Source organism: Alternaria infectoria (assembly GCF_024043175.1).
Source record: "Alternaria infectoria strain BMP 0036 chromosome Unknown scaffold_12, whole genome shotgun sequence".
Lineage (NCBI taxonomy): Eukaryota > Fungi > Ascomycota > Dothideomycetes > Pleosporales > Pleosporaceae > Alternaria > Alternaria infectoria.
Genome location: NW_026250701.1, coordinates 232,734 through 247,627, shown reverse-complemented (window position 1 = coordinate 247,627; position 14,894 = coordinate 232,734). Strand labels below are relative to the sequence as shown.

The 14,894-nt window shown below is 53.4% G+C and overlaps 3 protein-coding genes across 3 annotated transcripts; 2 read left to right on the top strand and 1 right to left on the bottom strand.

Annotated features, from left to right (window-relative positions):
• Window positions 1-4,787: 4,787 nt before the first annotated feature.
• Window positions 4,788-9,925, bottom strand: J4E92_007317 (uncharacterized protein; the record flags this gene model as incomplete). Its single annotated transcript, XM_051498680.1, is given in 6 exon segments — window positions 4,788-6,902; window positions 6,950-7,003; window positions 7,053-7,500; window positions 7,520-9,130; window positions 9,218-9,356; window positions 9,403-9,925. The coding sequence occupies 6 exon segments, from the start codon at window positions 9,923-9,925 to the stop codon at window positions 4,788-4,790; spliced, it is 4,890 nt and encodes a 1,629-aa protein (XP_051350954.1).
• Window positions 9,926-11,336: 1,411 nt separating this feature from the next.
• On the top strand, window positions 11,337-11,875 carry J4E92_007316 (uncharacterized protein; the record flags this gene model as incomplete). The annotated part of the gene is made up of 2 exons (XM_051498679.1): window positions 11,337-11,562; window positions 11,613-11,875. The coding sequence occupies 2 exons, from the start codon at window positions 11,337-11,339 to the stop codon at window positions 11,873-11,875; spliced, it is 489 nt and encodes a 162-aa protein (XP_051350953.1).
• Window positions 11,876-13,474: 1,599 nt separating this feature from the next.
• Window positions 13,475-14,861, top strand: J4E92_007315 (uncharacterized protein; the record flags this gene model as incomplete). The annotated part of the gene is made up of 2 exons (XM_051498678.1): window positions 13,475-14,551; window positions 14,610-14,861. 2 exons carry the CDS (start codon window positions 13,475-13,477, stop codon window positions 14,859-14,861), a joined length of 1,329 nt encoding a protein of 442 aa, XP_051350952.1.
• Window positions 14,862-14,894: the final 33 nt, after the last annotated feature.

The following is a 14,894-nucleotide window of genomic DNA, read 5'->3' as shown; positions in this document are numbered from 1 at the left end:
GGAGATAGCATCGCGTGTTCAGCAAAGGCGGGTACTCAAAACCGAAATGTACAGAAGGGGGCACAAGACATCGCTGCTGGTAAAGGCAGTGCAGTCGATAATCGAGGTACACTGGCTCATCGCACCCGTGTTCATGCCCTCGTAAGGTCATGCCCTCAAAAGAGTAAGGGTTAAAGTATATCGGGAAACAGGTTCATCATAACACAACAGGAAGAGGAGGAGATGGCAGTACATACCTTTGACTGGAACTCGCGCCAAACCGGACCTGGAGGCGTGTGAGGATGCTTAACGACTGCAAACGCCGACTTTGCGAAGCGGCGCTTACCTGGAAGCCACACCATGGGGCCGATGTCCTGCTCTCGTACCTCGTTAGCCAAGCTCGATCCTACAAACAAAAGCGATGAGAATGAGGTTCAAAATGCTCAGATCCGTTTTTGACATGTCAACTACCTAGATGCATCTGCCACAGGGGCCATGCATATGGTTGTCGACGTTGCCACTCAAGCCGTCATTTACAGTAAGTGTTAAATGGGGGTATTCGGCAGAGTAAATCATCATTGCAACAACAAAACGCGAGAGAAAGAGAGGGACTTACTTCGGGAACGTGCGAGTCAGCGGATACACGTTCGCGATCCTAAATTACTGCTGGCTGCGGCAATTTCTGCTTCTGGTCGTCATCATGTCGATGTGCTGCCTCCATACGGAGACGAGTGGAGTGCAGTACATTGGTCGATGTGTCGCATCGCGGTCAAGACCGAGCCAGCCTCCTGCATTGTCAGTCACAGCCAAGACATGTACGACAGGTAGCAAACAGAAGAGTGGGAAGCCTCAGAGTATGATACATGATAATGACCTCATGGGTTGTCGGAAGAGATGCTTAGTCGGTTGCTCATCATTGGCCAAGTCTTGGATGAAATGTCGCACGCTTACCTCGGAGAAGACGGCCCTTGCAGTGGAGGCGTGTGGGTGGGAAGGCCTTGGACAAACTTACTAGCATTGTCGCCAACAGCCTTGCAATCAAGGCCGGTGCTTCAGGTGCCTGTTGCTTGTCAGCACAAAAACAATGTCAGAGTCTCAAAGATCATGGAAAGAGAAGGAAAGATCAGAACTTTCGTTGTTCTCATGGGTATTCGAAACGAGCGAGACGTGCTTAGAAAGTATCATCACGAAGATGAACAAAATGAGAAGAGGTAGAAAGACTTACTCAACTGTCGCGGAATTGGGTCGCGAATGTGTCGACCATCCAGTCATGCCAACGTCTACATGCGTGGTCAGCGGGGTCGACCAACACAGTACGAGTTACAGAGTGGAAGTGTCATCTTCAGAACAGTTGAATGTCGCCATCGGAACTGACGAGCGTGCGTCGTCCGGTCTGAACCTTACTCTTTGATCATCATGAGGGGAGGTGGGCAAGTAACATGAACGACTGCGCACTTACCTTTGTTGGAGATGTTCTCGACTAGGGTACCATGTTAAAGTTCATGGAGTTGTACACCTGGTGACCTGGGTGACCTGGATGACCTGAATGACCTAGGTGGAATGGCATCCGTGGTGGTTGTGCGAGAGTGGAGGAAGCGTAAAAATTCATGCTATTTGGGTACGATGGCAGAGCTGCCTGCACCTCAATGTCAGCAAAACGAAGCTCAAACCAAACCTCGGTCAAGAAAAGCCAATGAGAACCCTCAGCGATAGGTTTCGACAGCGAATGTTCGGTGATTGGAATGAGTGTTGATGTATCATCATCAGGTACTTGGTATATGCGCAAGAGTTGGAATGGTTGAAGGATGCGTACCGAGGATGACATAACGATGCGACCTACCGCCCTACTGCAAGGTCGGCAACTCCGACAAGTCGTTATCGTCCGCGGACTCGTCGGGAAAACCTACTAAAGTGTTAACGGGCATGCTCATCAAAGTTCTTGAAGAGCCTGTCATCGTCTGAAAAGATGTATGAGAGCGACAAACCACACGCGGCATTCGCGGGGAGGAGCTAGCTCGCCATGGACCAGTCACGCATCGACCTGCAGATTTTGAAAATACTGCTCCTTCCTTGCCCAAGAGCAAATCGACCGAGTCGACTGGTAGTTGTAGTTTAAGAACAGATATCCGAGAGCGGGAGGTTTTGCAGGTCTTTTGTTGATCTCGGCGCGTGGGTGTACGAGTAAGGATATGGAAGATCGATCCTCCTACACCCTGCGCCTGCAGGGGGTTATGAAGAGATGGGAAGAAAGAAGATGGTGTGGTGGACTTACCTAAGTCTGATGAGACCATGATGGCTGCGGCTGATGCGCCCCACGAAAACTACGATTGCGTCAGCAAACTCATTCGCGCCCACTCAAAATGGAGACCGGATGTCGGAATGTACGAGCATGACAACCTATAGGCACATTTGCCGACGAGGGCAGCGCGAATGGAACAGTCATGCGTCGCTACACAATGCTTGAACGGGTAGCTTCTCTTTGTTTGTGGGTGTGTACTCCCTCGCCAGGGTACTGATTCGTCATGCTTAATCTTCGTATCAAAGGTATTTCCCACGTTCAAGACTGACGTGTGTGAACTTGCTCTCGGCGCGCAGGATCTCCGAATCACCGGAGGGTTATGCGAGAGAAGGGTATGGAAGACCCCTCCTCACACACCCGGCGCCTGGGTCTGATATGGAATCGGGGAGTAGGAGAGGAGTCGAACGTTACCTGATGGAGCTAAGCTGAGGACTTTGGTGGTCTCATGGTGACGTCAAAGGGGTAAGACGGGTTGCGAAGGTCGATGCCGATGCCGAATCTAGAAAAGGTGTCAGCTTACTCAAGGTCGGTAGCCTTTCGACAGCAGGACAACGACAAGAGTGCGAAAGCGACGAAATGTACGAGCTTGACAACCATCCAGGCCGTACCGGTAGATGGCTACCACGGCGAGGGGAACAGTCAAGCGTCGACGCGGTCATTGCCCCCCTCGGTGATCGATATCCAGGCCATCAGAGATTGGCGACGGTATCTGATTGTCATTCCACTTTGTCTCTGGGCTCGAGACGCGCTGCCCCAGCAGCGCCCAACAAGGACCAACAAACTCTCTCACCGCGTCATGGCTTCAATATAGGCCCCGGGAAGAAGGATGCGGTATGAGGAACCACAACCCAGGATGCGGGGCCAGATGCTCACCCAACGTGTCGGTCGGTATGATCCGAGGGAGAAGGAAACCAGACTTACCTAGGATTGTGACACGTTCTTGCTGTCCGTGTGGGCGGCGCGTCGATGTATGATAGGTGATTCGGTTGTGGATGACCATCGAATGGCCCGGCCAGGGAGAGCAGACTCGGAAGGTGGAGGGTAAAAGGTACCTGCGAGCACATCCGTTAGTTGATGTACTTGAGTTGTTGGAAGAGAAAGAGAAGGACCCAGTACAAGAGGAAAGACTTGGCAAAGACTTGCCCGGGGGCTCAGACTACATGAGTCTCGTGCGCATGAGGTAGGAAGGGGGAGTTGCGACTCGGTGACAGCCAAATCGCTCAGCGCCGATGGGGAGAAGGTTACTCACGCCGCTCTGATTGGAACATACCTGAGGGGAGACCGACTAGATCACCATGGACTCGCTTGATGCGGTGGTCATGGCGGAGGTCGCGCATGTCCGAGCAAGACCTGCCAGCATCGCCGGTGAGGTTGGCGGCATCATCGCTACGAATGCTTGTCAGTATCAGCGCGCGCATGGTGAAGACCATGGTAGTCAACAAGGGCATGCCAGAGTGTGTTGTTGTGGGACATAGTCGCCGCCGCTGTCGCCGCGGAGGCAAGCAGCGGAGGTCAACAGCCAGGAGCTGAGCAGCGACATCTCACCTGGCTCTCTTGCCGCTATGCACTGGGGATGGGAAGGGAGCTCACTTACTGGTCAAGACCTTGTAGCCTTCTGGTGAGGCTGTTGTGGTTGCCGCCGCCTGAGGCGGGGTAGAGTTTGCCGGCTACAAGGTCAACAACAGGGCGTCGATCTCGACAGCACCACTTCGTACGACGGTACAGTAAGCTGGAGCTGGCTCTTTGTACCTTTGGCCAGCTTCTCGCCAACTCTAGTGGTGTTTGAGAGTACCGTGGTTGTGGGCAAGACCTGGAGCGATTTGGGACTCCCGCATCGCCGCCATCGTCAAGGCGCCGCAAAGGCTCAAGGCGGGTATGGAACGAGAGAGAAAGTATGGGCAAGGTGCAAAGAGACCTTTGAGATGCGCACCAGCCTTGCAGAAGAAGGTTGTGGGTGGCCGTGATTTGGTGGTGTGGGTGGCAAAGGGGAGCTTGAAAAGGCCTGACAACATAACAAACCTTAGCGCCAAAAGCCTCCAGCAGCAGCACCGACCACCCTCCATCACTTGGTGAAGCACGTTCCAGGCGTTAATGGCTCCCCAGAGAGCGGCTGCACTTGTGCGAGCAGGCCAAGCTTGAGATGATACAGGCTACATTGTACTCGCATTAGGTCTGCTACTTAGATCTACAGAATTCTCGCCATGTTGGACTTTACTCCTTTTCCCTCGTTTCCTTTATAAAGACTACTCGCGAAAAGATCCTCCGCACGACGCTGTCTCCCCTCCGCATACCTCGAGACACACAACACATACACGAACGACTCGAGCGGGATTCGATGTCGAGGACCGCAACGATCTTCGAGAGTACACGATCTCCTCACCCAAGCGCTTCGTCCACAAACCCTACTGCGCTTCGTCTCGACAATGCAGCTAGTCTAGCTCCTGGCGGAAGCGATCGTTATAGCCATCGCCAAATGCGGTGCCGTTCCTGCCTACACCACCGCGTTAGCTCAGTTCGATACAAGTTCATAGCGAGCGTCCTTACTCTGGCTCCTAGTAAGACGGGTCGAGGATCGACGGGTCGGACCACCAATGGATATCTGCGATGAAGGCTGGCCACGCGGGGAGTACGCACCACTAGACGACGGAGCCTGGCGGGTGACACGACCACGCACACGGGAGGAAGCGACAGGAGTCTTTGATCGTGACGGAGTTGAAGCACTCGCCTGCCCATACAACAGAGTCTTTTGTGCCTTCGGGCGCGAAGTCGAGGCAGACTTCCCAGAAGCATACGGAGATTTTCCAGGGAGATCAGCAGAGGAGTTCAATGGGCGCGACTGAGATCTGGTTCGCTGCTTCTTTGAAGCCGATTCCTTCTCCGCCAAGTCACTGCTACTCTTACGCTTCTCGGTGTAACCCTGCTTCGTGGGATGCGTCACACCGTGCTGCGATCCGGGTTGGGCAGAGCGTCGAGGGTCATACTGGTTGTTGGTCTGCTGTGACGAAGGTCTGGTCTGATCTCTAGGATCTGAGGCATGTGTGCTGCTACCGCCGAGCATCTCCAAAGGTTTTCCGTACGTAGTATGTCGGTTGGAGCCTCCACGCTCTTCCGTATGGATACCAGTACCAGACTGCGAGTATCTGAAGCCATTACCAGGAGGTGGCATCATCCGCGACGCTGTGTTGGCTTGCGATCGTGGTCGTCCGGATGATCGAGATGAGTGAGAGCCAGCCACAGATATGTTGTCGACTGCCGGCGTTGCTTTTGCATTTGCCTGGGCTGAAGCATGATTGGAAGAATCACGAACGTAACCACGAAGCATAGCACCTGACGCAGGTTGGGTCTCATCCAGCGCTGCTAAATCGTCGAGGGATATGCTACTCAAATTCAACGAGCTTGAGACTTGGCGATTGGTATCCTGCTGTGACGGTCGGAACATGTTGAATATATCCTGCGAGATAGATGCACTTCCAAGATCCTGAGTTTCTGTAGCCGTCCCAGGTTCGTGATCAATGCTGTCTGCATTATTGGGGGCTTCATGAGTGTGATGTTGTGTTGCAAACAAGTCGTCGTCGTCAAGCTGAGTCTGTGAGAACTCGGCGTCCAAGGCCCATGATGGCTTCTCAAAGTGAGGACTCTGACCATGAAGACCATGGAGCACCGAGTGGTTTTGTCGTTGAACCTTCTTCCGGGACTTCGCTGCCTGTACAGCATCGCGTGGATCCTGTAAGACACTCTTGCCACCCTGTACTTGGGAGCCGTCTTGTTGATTGCGGCGAACCTTTTCGCGTTCAGCCTTGATCACATCCTGATATTGTCGTTCGAGTTTCTGCATATTCGACTCAGCCTTTTCGCGATCAGCTGCTAGCTTGGCTTTGAACTGGTCTGCCGCAAGCCGTAAATCCGCTTCTGCCTTTTCCAATGCAGCGTCTTTCTCGGTCAGACGACGGTTCCAGTCATCAATCACGGTGCGATGTTCCTCATTCAGCTTCTCGCGCTCTTGGTCGGCATCTTTTTGGCATCGAGATTCGTCTGCTTCCTTTTCAGCGCGTAGTTCGGCTATGTCTTGTCGCAGTTTGCCCTCATTGGTCCGGGCTTGCTGAACTTTGGACGACACATCCTTCTTTTCCTCTTGAAGTTTAGAAATCTGATTGTGTAAAAGTTGGAGCGTGTTGCTTGCATCTTGTTGTGCTTTGCCAAGTGTAGTATCAGCCTCCTCGCGCATAGTTTGCATCGTCGTACGTTGTTCGACTGCTTGGGCCTGTGATTTATCGAGCAGACCTTGCAGCTCAGAGATCTTCTCGACGTTCTCCTCGCAACGGCGGCTCAACTCAGTATGGCCTCTACTCTTGGTGTGGAGCTCTTCGGTCGTCTGTCTTAGCTGCTCTTGGATGTTTGTCGTTTCCAACGCCTTCGATTCAAGTGTGCGTATCTTGTCCTCCAGCTCATCGATCTGGGTATACGCGGCGTCCAAATTGGTGCTCACTTCTTGATGTGCGTTTTCTTTCTCGTCGCGCTCAGTCATGAGTCGATCAATTTCGCTCTTCAAGCTGCGTTCTTTCTCGATGAATCTACTCTCGCAGTCTTTGACGATCTCCTCTCGCATTGCGACCTTGTCTTCATCCTATTAACAGAATTAGTGAGGCCATGAGACGAGATAGTGCTTCCTACCCTATGCTCCTGCTGCAGTTCCAGTAGCTGCGTCTTGACATCCTCGGAGTTGCTCTGTCATTCGTCAAAAAACCGCAGTACACATGAGATTGACGCCGCTCACCTTATAGGTATCTCTTTCCTGCTCAATCGTCTCGACTTTGTTATTGGCAGCTTTCAGGTCACCCTCGATCTTCTTCAATTGTTGGCGAAGGTCAACAGCTTCTCGCTCGAGCTTCTCCGTGTCGACATGTGAGACGGGGGGAGAAACTCTCAGTTCATTCAGATCCCGTTCCAGCTGATCGGATTGGGCCCGAAGATTGGCCTCGGACTGTTGGAGCTCCTTGATTTGCTCGTTGAGTTGACGGGAATGTTGCTGCTGCTCCTCGAGCTTCACCTTAAGAGAAACGTTTAGCTCCTGCGTTTTGCGGTTCTCCGTAGTAGCCTTATCGTATCTCAGCATCGCTTCCTGAAGGCTGTTCAGTCGCTCTCCGATAAAGGTCCGGAGTTCCGTGTCAGGGGTTGGTTCGCTCCTTATGGTTTCGGAAAGGGTATCAAGACCTGAGTCCAAACTGTGCAACCAGTCAGCACATCAAAGATGCACAATAAGAAAGGATCATGACTTGCCGTTCGTGCACAAGACGCAACGTGCTTTCCATCTTCTCGATGTCCTTAGCTGTCAAGGCTGGCGACATCTGCAGGGTTCGCAAAGCGTCCAGACATTCTTCGATCGGGTTATCTCGATCGTCATGGGCAGGCGCCTGCTCAATCGAAGTCTGGAGTGATTCCAACTTCTTGGCCAGAGTATCAGAAGCATCGACAATCTTACCGGGAATACTCTGAACGATTGACAGGAGCTGCTTTTCCATGTCGTCGCGTTTTCTCCGCTCATCTCCGATTTCGGTGTCCCGCTTGCCCAGATTTTCGATAAGATCTATCCTCTTTGACTCCGATATGATGAACCGCCCGTAGACATCGTCGAGCGCGGACTTCATCTTCTGTTGAGTTGCAGCAAGCTTGTCAACTGCAGTCTCGCATTCGTGGTACAACGTCTTCTTTTCATCTTCAAGTTCGGTGATCTTCTCTGTCAGTGTCATCTGGCTCTGCTTTTGGAAGCTCGTAGCGGACTTCTGCAGCTTCTCGTAGTCCTGCTGAAGGCCATGCACAAACTTCTGGTTGGTTTTGGCCTTGTCGGTGAGTTGACTGAAAGCTTCTTTCAAGCTTCGAATGCTCTCATCACGCTCTGCGATAGTCTGGACATGGTCGTTGATCGTGTCCTGAAGCCCGGCAATTTCTACCTCGCGCTGCTTCGCGATAATCATGCTTTCATGCTTGGCCCGGAATTTGTCAGCCAGCATCGCCACTCTCACGCTCTCAATTGCTTGATCAAGACTGGAAGAGATGGCCTGCTCCTGAGGGTTGTTCGAGACGGGTCCACTGGCCCGTAGCTTTCGTCGTGGTTTAGCAACACGGTGAGATGCGTCTTGGTGGGAGATGCGATGTAGAATAGCTTCAGAATCCTTCGGCAGTGGGGCAGACTGTTGACTGCTTGCAGATACTTCGGGCAGCTGGGGTTGATTGGACTGGGTGGCTATAGCAACCGACTCGTGATTTTCTGGGATATGACGACCAGAATCCTGAGCCGGCAGTGGAGTACGTTCTTCGGCGGATGCCAGCCCGCGATCCTGATAGTGAACATCTGCGAGCGGCTGTTGCTCGCGCTCCGTATCGTCCACTTTCGGAGGCAAAGTCGATGTCACAAACATGGAGGACGTGGGGAACTCGCGCTGAGCGGAAGACTCTGGAAATTCTTGGAAAGTCGTGTCCGGAATGGTCTGAGTGGTGTTGCAAGACTCCTCGACATGGGCGACACACTCATGCTCTTTCACCAGCGGAGACTCCTCAACGTATGCATGCCCATTGAGGTCATTGATAGGGGCAGGTGCTTGCACTGCATGAGATTGCGATGTATGGACTGTTGCGTCGTCGGTAGCAAGTTGGTTGTTGGATGTCTCGGCGACTGGTTTGCCCGTCGTCATGGCCTGTTGAGCGTGCCGTGCCAGAACGTTTGATCGAGGAGGTCGCTGCCCTTCACGCTGCTGAGAGAGCTGTCCTTTTCTTCCTTTCTTGCTCTTCTTGACAACACGAGCCTTGCTAGTTCCAGGAGCTGGCCTTGCGTCGGGCTGTGCGGACGGAGGAATCCTAGACGGCGTGTCTGCTTGAATAGGTCTACGAAAGTCAGTGGAGTTCTGGGCGCTTGCTATGAGCTCTTACAAAGGATATGCAGACTCGTTCTGTGAATCTTTGGCGGCCGGCTGTTGGAAGAGAAGTACTTCCTGATCGGTCGCAGGATTTGGTTTGTGGCGATCGTCCTTGCCCGGGAAGATCGGTGGTGAGACGTATGCAGGCTCTGTTGCTACACTGGCATCTACTCGCATGTTAGTCTGATCGGTTGAGATGGCGTGATTGCTTACCCTGAGATGCATGCACAACATGCTTGTGAACACCAGGTACTGTCGACTCAGTATTAGGAACAGACTTGGCGGTAAAGGCCTCGTCCTTGGGGGATGTCTTCTTGGGGACGTGGCTCGGTTGCGAACGTGTGAAAGCGAACGCCGGTACATCTGCTGTTCCAGATTCATTGTTCAGTCCGGGTGCTTCCTTGGTGCGAGTGCTGAAAGCGAATGGAACCCAGGATGATGTATGAGTGTCCGCCTTTTTTGTTACTGCAGTGCGCTGCAACAATTCTGCAGTACCGGGACTAGTAGGCAGGTCGCTGAGGTCCGGCTCACGCTCGGGAGTGAAGTCATTACGAACGTAGTATCCGTCTTGATTCGGCTGAGTCTCAGGAACAATGGCATCGCTGTCAGGTTCTTGGGGGGCAGGCTTCTTGCGATCTCGCTCGTCATCGGTCGACTCGGGGCGTACTTCATGTCTGAGTCGTGAAGGCTTCTGCCTCTTTGGCACCTGCTTGCCTTGTCGAGGCAACTCGGCCATGGTGAGTGACAGCACTGCCAGGCGCGCTCGGACGTAAGGAAACCGTAGTAGGAACAACGCAGACAGAAGATGAGAAGCGACGTGCTAGACGATTGCACAAGTAGACGAAGACGAAGTGTTATGGGACAAGAGTGAGGGGCGACGAGGTTTGCAGCGGCGCCCTGCCTTCGTTCTTTCCTTCATCGACGCGAGGGAGTCACGGTTGAACAGAACCTTGGAATGACGCCACACGTTCGGTCATGACAACTGAGAAAGACATCGTGGAAGGCGCGATGGAAAGAGGAAGAACACCCACATGACATACCTACATAGAACCAGTGAAGCACCTCCTCACGGCGGACATATTTCACACTGCAGTATGCTGTCCGGACGCATCTTCCAGATCATGCGTCGGATACATGTCTGACCACAGCCACTCGATCAATAGATGCATGCATGCAGTTTGCTGAGCTTGCCATGAAGCTCTGCAGCTGCCATTACAACCATCCGGCATGTTCCTGCTCTGTACCCCGCGCGGCCACAGGCACGTGACGGTAGACAAAGAACATTCCAAGGTTGGAAGGCAGACCTTTGAGCCCTGGAGGGGTGAGTACTTACTCCAGAGTCGCCTCATGCTGCGCACCACACTGATCATCGCGGTGCACCCCTCCGATAGCGCGCATCCACCAGAATACCCAGGTAACATCGTACGATAATTGTCCCTAGATTAGAGAAGGTCATGTCGCCTGCCATGTGATTACTCTTATTACGTCGTCTGGTCCACTTTGCGCCGAAACGTAGGTGGCTAACGTGGACTGCACCGGAGATGAGGAGCCAGAAATACTTTCATACCACGGGCTCACCGACTACAATAAGCGGCAGCTGCTACATGTACGCCGTGAGGTGGACGATGGGAGTCGTCGCCTTGCAGGCTCCCCTGAAACGAAAGTGTGCGGCGACATAGCTAGCCGGGCGCTTCAGACCGGGGTGCGTCCAATCAGATTTTACCCCTTGCTAGCTCGGCTGCACGGTGATCTTCGTCTACACAGCTACGCGCCCGCTACCCAGTACGCCCTACCAATCCTTTCGGCTTATCCTTCCAAGCCGACAAAACTCGACGCCAATGCCGCTATATTAAGAGAATGGCCTGATGTACTCTCCGGCAGCCAACCTGGTCTGCCGTCCAAGCGCACCGTGCTAACCGCCGAGAAGCCCTGAGACTGGCGGGGTATTGGACGAGTGATGGCGAAGGTATTGGCTTGGATAAAAGATGTTCGCAGGTGGCCACGCAAATATAGAGACATGCCCTCCGTTCTGGTAGCGAGTTGTTGGTATTCCTCCAGTTGATCGAACGTCCTTCACGCCAGCCTCGTGTCACCTCACATCCGATCCATCCTCCCGTCCACGCCGCATTCCACGGCACATCGACATCATGAGCAGGCCTCTCCTCCTCTCGTTCCTCCTCCCTCTGCTCGCCCTTGCTCAGGACTCCTCCTCGGGCAGCGAGCTTCCTCCTCCCGGCTACAACGGCGGTAGCGACAACCCGCAAGACCCCAGCGATGCTGGCGCTGCGGGAACACAGAAGGGTGCTTTCTCGCTCTCGGGAGGTGCTATCGCAGCGATCATTGTGGTCGCCGTCCTAGTCGTGCTCGGATCCAGTACGTTCTGCACATCACGTTCCAGCATACTCGAGCTAACATCAACACAGTCGCATCGGGTGTACTCTGGTGGCTCGCGAAGAAGCGCCAATGGGACGTTCGCGCATCCATTCGCCGTGCGTCTCGTCGCTTTACCGGCCGCGCGAACAACGACGCCGGCAAGCAGAACCGCGAAAACCGAAGGACAGGCATCAGACTCAACTCGCCGCCCCCGGGCAAGAACGCCAACAAAATGCGCGATATTGAGAAGGGCCTCCCACTGTCCAACAAGGCGCCACAAACTACAACTACCATCACGAGCGTGATGAGGTGAAGCTCCGAAGGCATAGCATAGACTATCTGGAAGCAACACCAGCGCCGCCACGCGGGCCGAGGCACCCGTCGACGCGAAAGACGACGGCGGAGTTTGGAACTGGACGCCTCGCCACTGTTGTCCGTCGGAACGTGCGCACGCATACCGCATCCTTCATGCGGCTTATCATAGCACGCGGGGCATGCATCTTTCGGGCGTACATGAATATCACGGTAACGACAGCACTTGGGAAGCGGTTGATGGCTGCTTAGGACTTCGGAGTATTTGCACTTTGGGAGTCATTATTTTCTTGTCAACATATTATGATACCACGCTTTTTCGGACGTATGGATAATGGACGCATCGGTCGCGTCGATGGAGTCAAGACGTAGACCGTAGATTTCGATAGTACCCAAACATAAACTATAACCACAATTTCAAAGACCTCAATATCTCTCTGTATCTTTCGACATACTAAGGTAAGAGCTTCGAGCCCGGGAATACTGGAATAAGAGCCTCGAGCCCGGCAATACCAAGGCCTATTGTGAGACCACACGCCAAGTCAGCGACCGCCCATCTGACCACAGGCGCTTGGCCAAACGTCCAGAAATAGCCCGTTACTTGGCCATCGCTTGGATGTTTCTTGGGAGTTTCTTGGAGAAAGCTTGGGCAAATGCCCAGGAATAGCTTGGAGAAAGCTTGGGAAAGGCTTGGGAAAGGCATGGTATATGCAGAGATGATCTGACCCTGATCCTACTATCCCGGTGCTATGGTGTGCTCCCGGCTGGGCACCCAGTTTTATCTGCCGGCTTTGCATGACTGCCGTAGGTCTGACCCAGGATTAGAAGAACGGTAATGGTGCCACGCCCTTCGCAGAAAACGTCGAACACTGCCAAAAGAGGCCAAACTACGCAACCCTACAATACTACAACAACAACGTTTTAAAGAAGTAAGACTTTGCAGGAATAACTCTGCTCTATATAAATTGTAAGAAGAAGAGTTTAAAAAAATTCTATAGCCTCTTAGTACTGTGTGCAGCAAAGATAAAAGCTTCGGGAATAAAACCCCGTTCGATTTTTTCTGCGAAGGGCGTGGTGCAGGGTATGTGACGAGATCGCTTCGTGCAGTTAATTTCCGAGAATAGTTCGCTGTGCCGTAAAGCTGCATCGCGGAAGCACCATATACAAGGGAACAACTAAACAGGTGTAAAGCCTACGTTGACGTTAGGTCACCAGCCTTGCGTGTTTTTATCTTGATGTAAGCTCCATAGTGTTCGGATGTGTCCTTGAACAAGGCGGAAGGAAGACCGGGAGGCAGATCGTGACTTGGATACGGTGTCTCGGAATCCTTCTCTGTGACATCTATCCAAGAATCGAGAGCTGTAGACTATGGATGGGTTGATGTTTACGAGATTGACACCCCGATTTGTGACCTTGCGACAAGAGGGCGGCCACAACCTCTCAATCTTCAGCACGTGACCTGGCGAGCACGCTAGTCCTAAAGTATCTCTCCCGACGCGTTCCCCGCATCATCGTGTCTGGCGCCATTTCTGCCCAACGCGACACCTGGGCAGCACCACATCGCATTCACATAGCAAAGTCGCACTGAACAGTATACAACATGGCCTCTCGACACCGAGCTACGAGGCCATCTGCTAGTCGCCCGTCGGGAGTTTCCACTCCAGCGCGAACTGCGGGTAGCAACCGCAGCGCAGACGTCCTTCCACCGTACAAGAAGCCATCGCATCCCCTCGATACCGAAGCGACGCGAGCCCTGAGGGAACTACAAGGTCGCAATATCAATGACATCAAGAGGCACAATAAGCAAGCTACCGAGCATGTCACCAGTACAGCGGCAAACATCAACGACATGCTACGCGACCATGCTGGGTATATCGAGCGACGGCAGAAGAAGTGGGACGTGGGCAAGAGTCTGAACGACAAAGACGAAGAAGAAAGTATCATGGCAGAGCTCCAGACCAATGTGGATGGGGCTACCACCAAGCTGGAAGAAAGCATGCGCGCCGTCATCGACTCGGGTGTCGCCGCGCAGCGCATCGAGGAAGCGCTGGAGTGGTTAAGGAACACTGCGCCCGGGCGGTCGGCAGACGAATATCGGACGCAGATGACACAGCGGGAGACACAAAGGCAAACCCAGACTCAGGCAGCGAGCCAGCGGGCACAAAACGAGGGTGACGACGAGGATATGGACGACAGACCTACGCCCGGTCCTACACCCCTCGATGGCTCTCGCGTAGCTCTCACAGGCGCAAGTGAGCTGTTTGCGGATCGTATGCAGCGCGACAAGGATGCCTACACGTCACTTTCCTACACAGCGCGCTATGCACGCAACAACGATTACCGCGAGTTCAAGCGTACGGTACACGATGCCAAATATGGCGACGAGGGTCCCACACTTGGTCATGAAGACACCTGGTTCAATGAGTCCGGGTCGCCAGCGCCTGGCATTACGGACACACGCCGAGGCGACCTCGACGACGACGATGACATCGTGGTAGACAAAGCGACCATCAGCACGAGGTGTCCCATCACATACCAGCAGTTCAAGGACCCATACACAAGTACAAAGTGTCCTCATACCTTTGAGAAGAATGCCGTTCTCGATATGATCCGATCGGGCGGTCACAGGGTGGACGGTCAGAGAGCCATTGAGTGCCCAGTCAATGGTTGCTCACAGGTAAGCTATCCCCCGCTTGTCAATATTCTCAGAGACCTATGCTGACACTGCTCCTTAGTTGCTGACCAAAGACGACGTGCGCAAGGACACTATTATCGCTCGCAGAATCAAGCGCATGCTAGCAGCTGAACTTGAAGGTGACGACTCCGACGAAGAGGTGCAAGCTCCTCGTGAAGCTCAACAAGTCGATGGGAGCGACGATCTGTCTGGATCGGCTTCGAGACTGCAGGTTCCGGGGACTCAACAGCCGCCAGAGTCAAGCATTATCGAGGACCTCGGATCTCCGAGCGACAGCGAGATGTCTGTTTAGCCCATGCACGATGGAAATGGCGTTTCGGTTTCG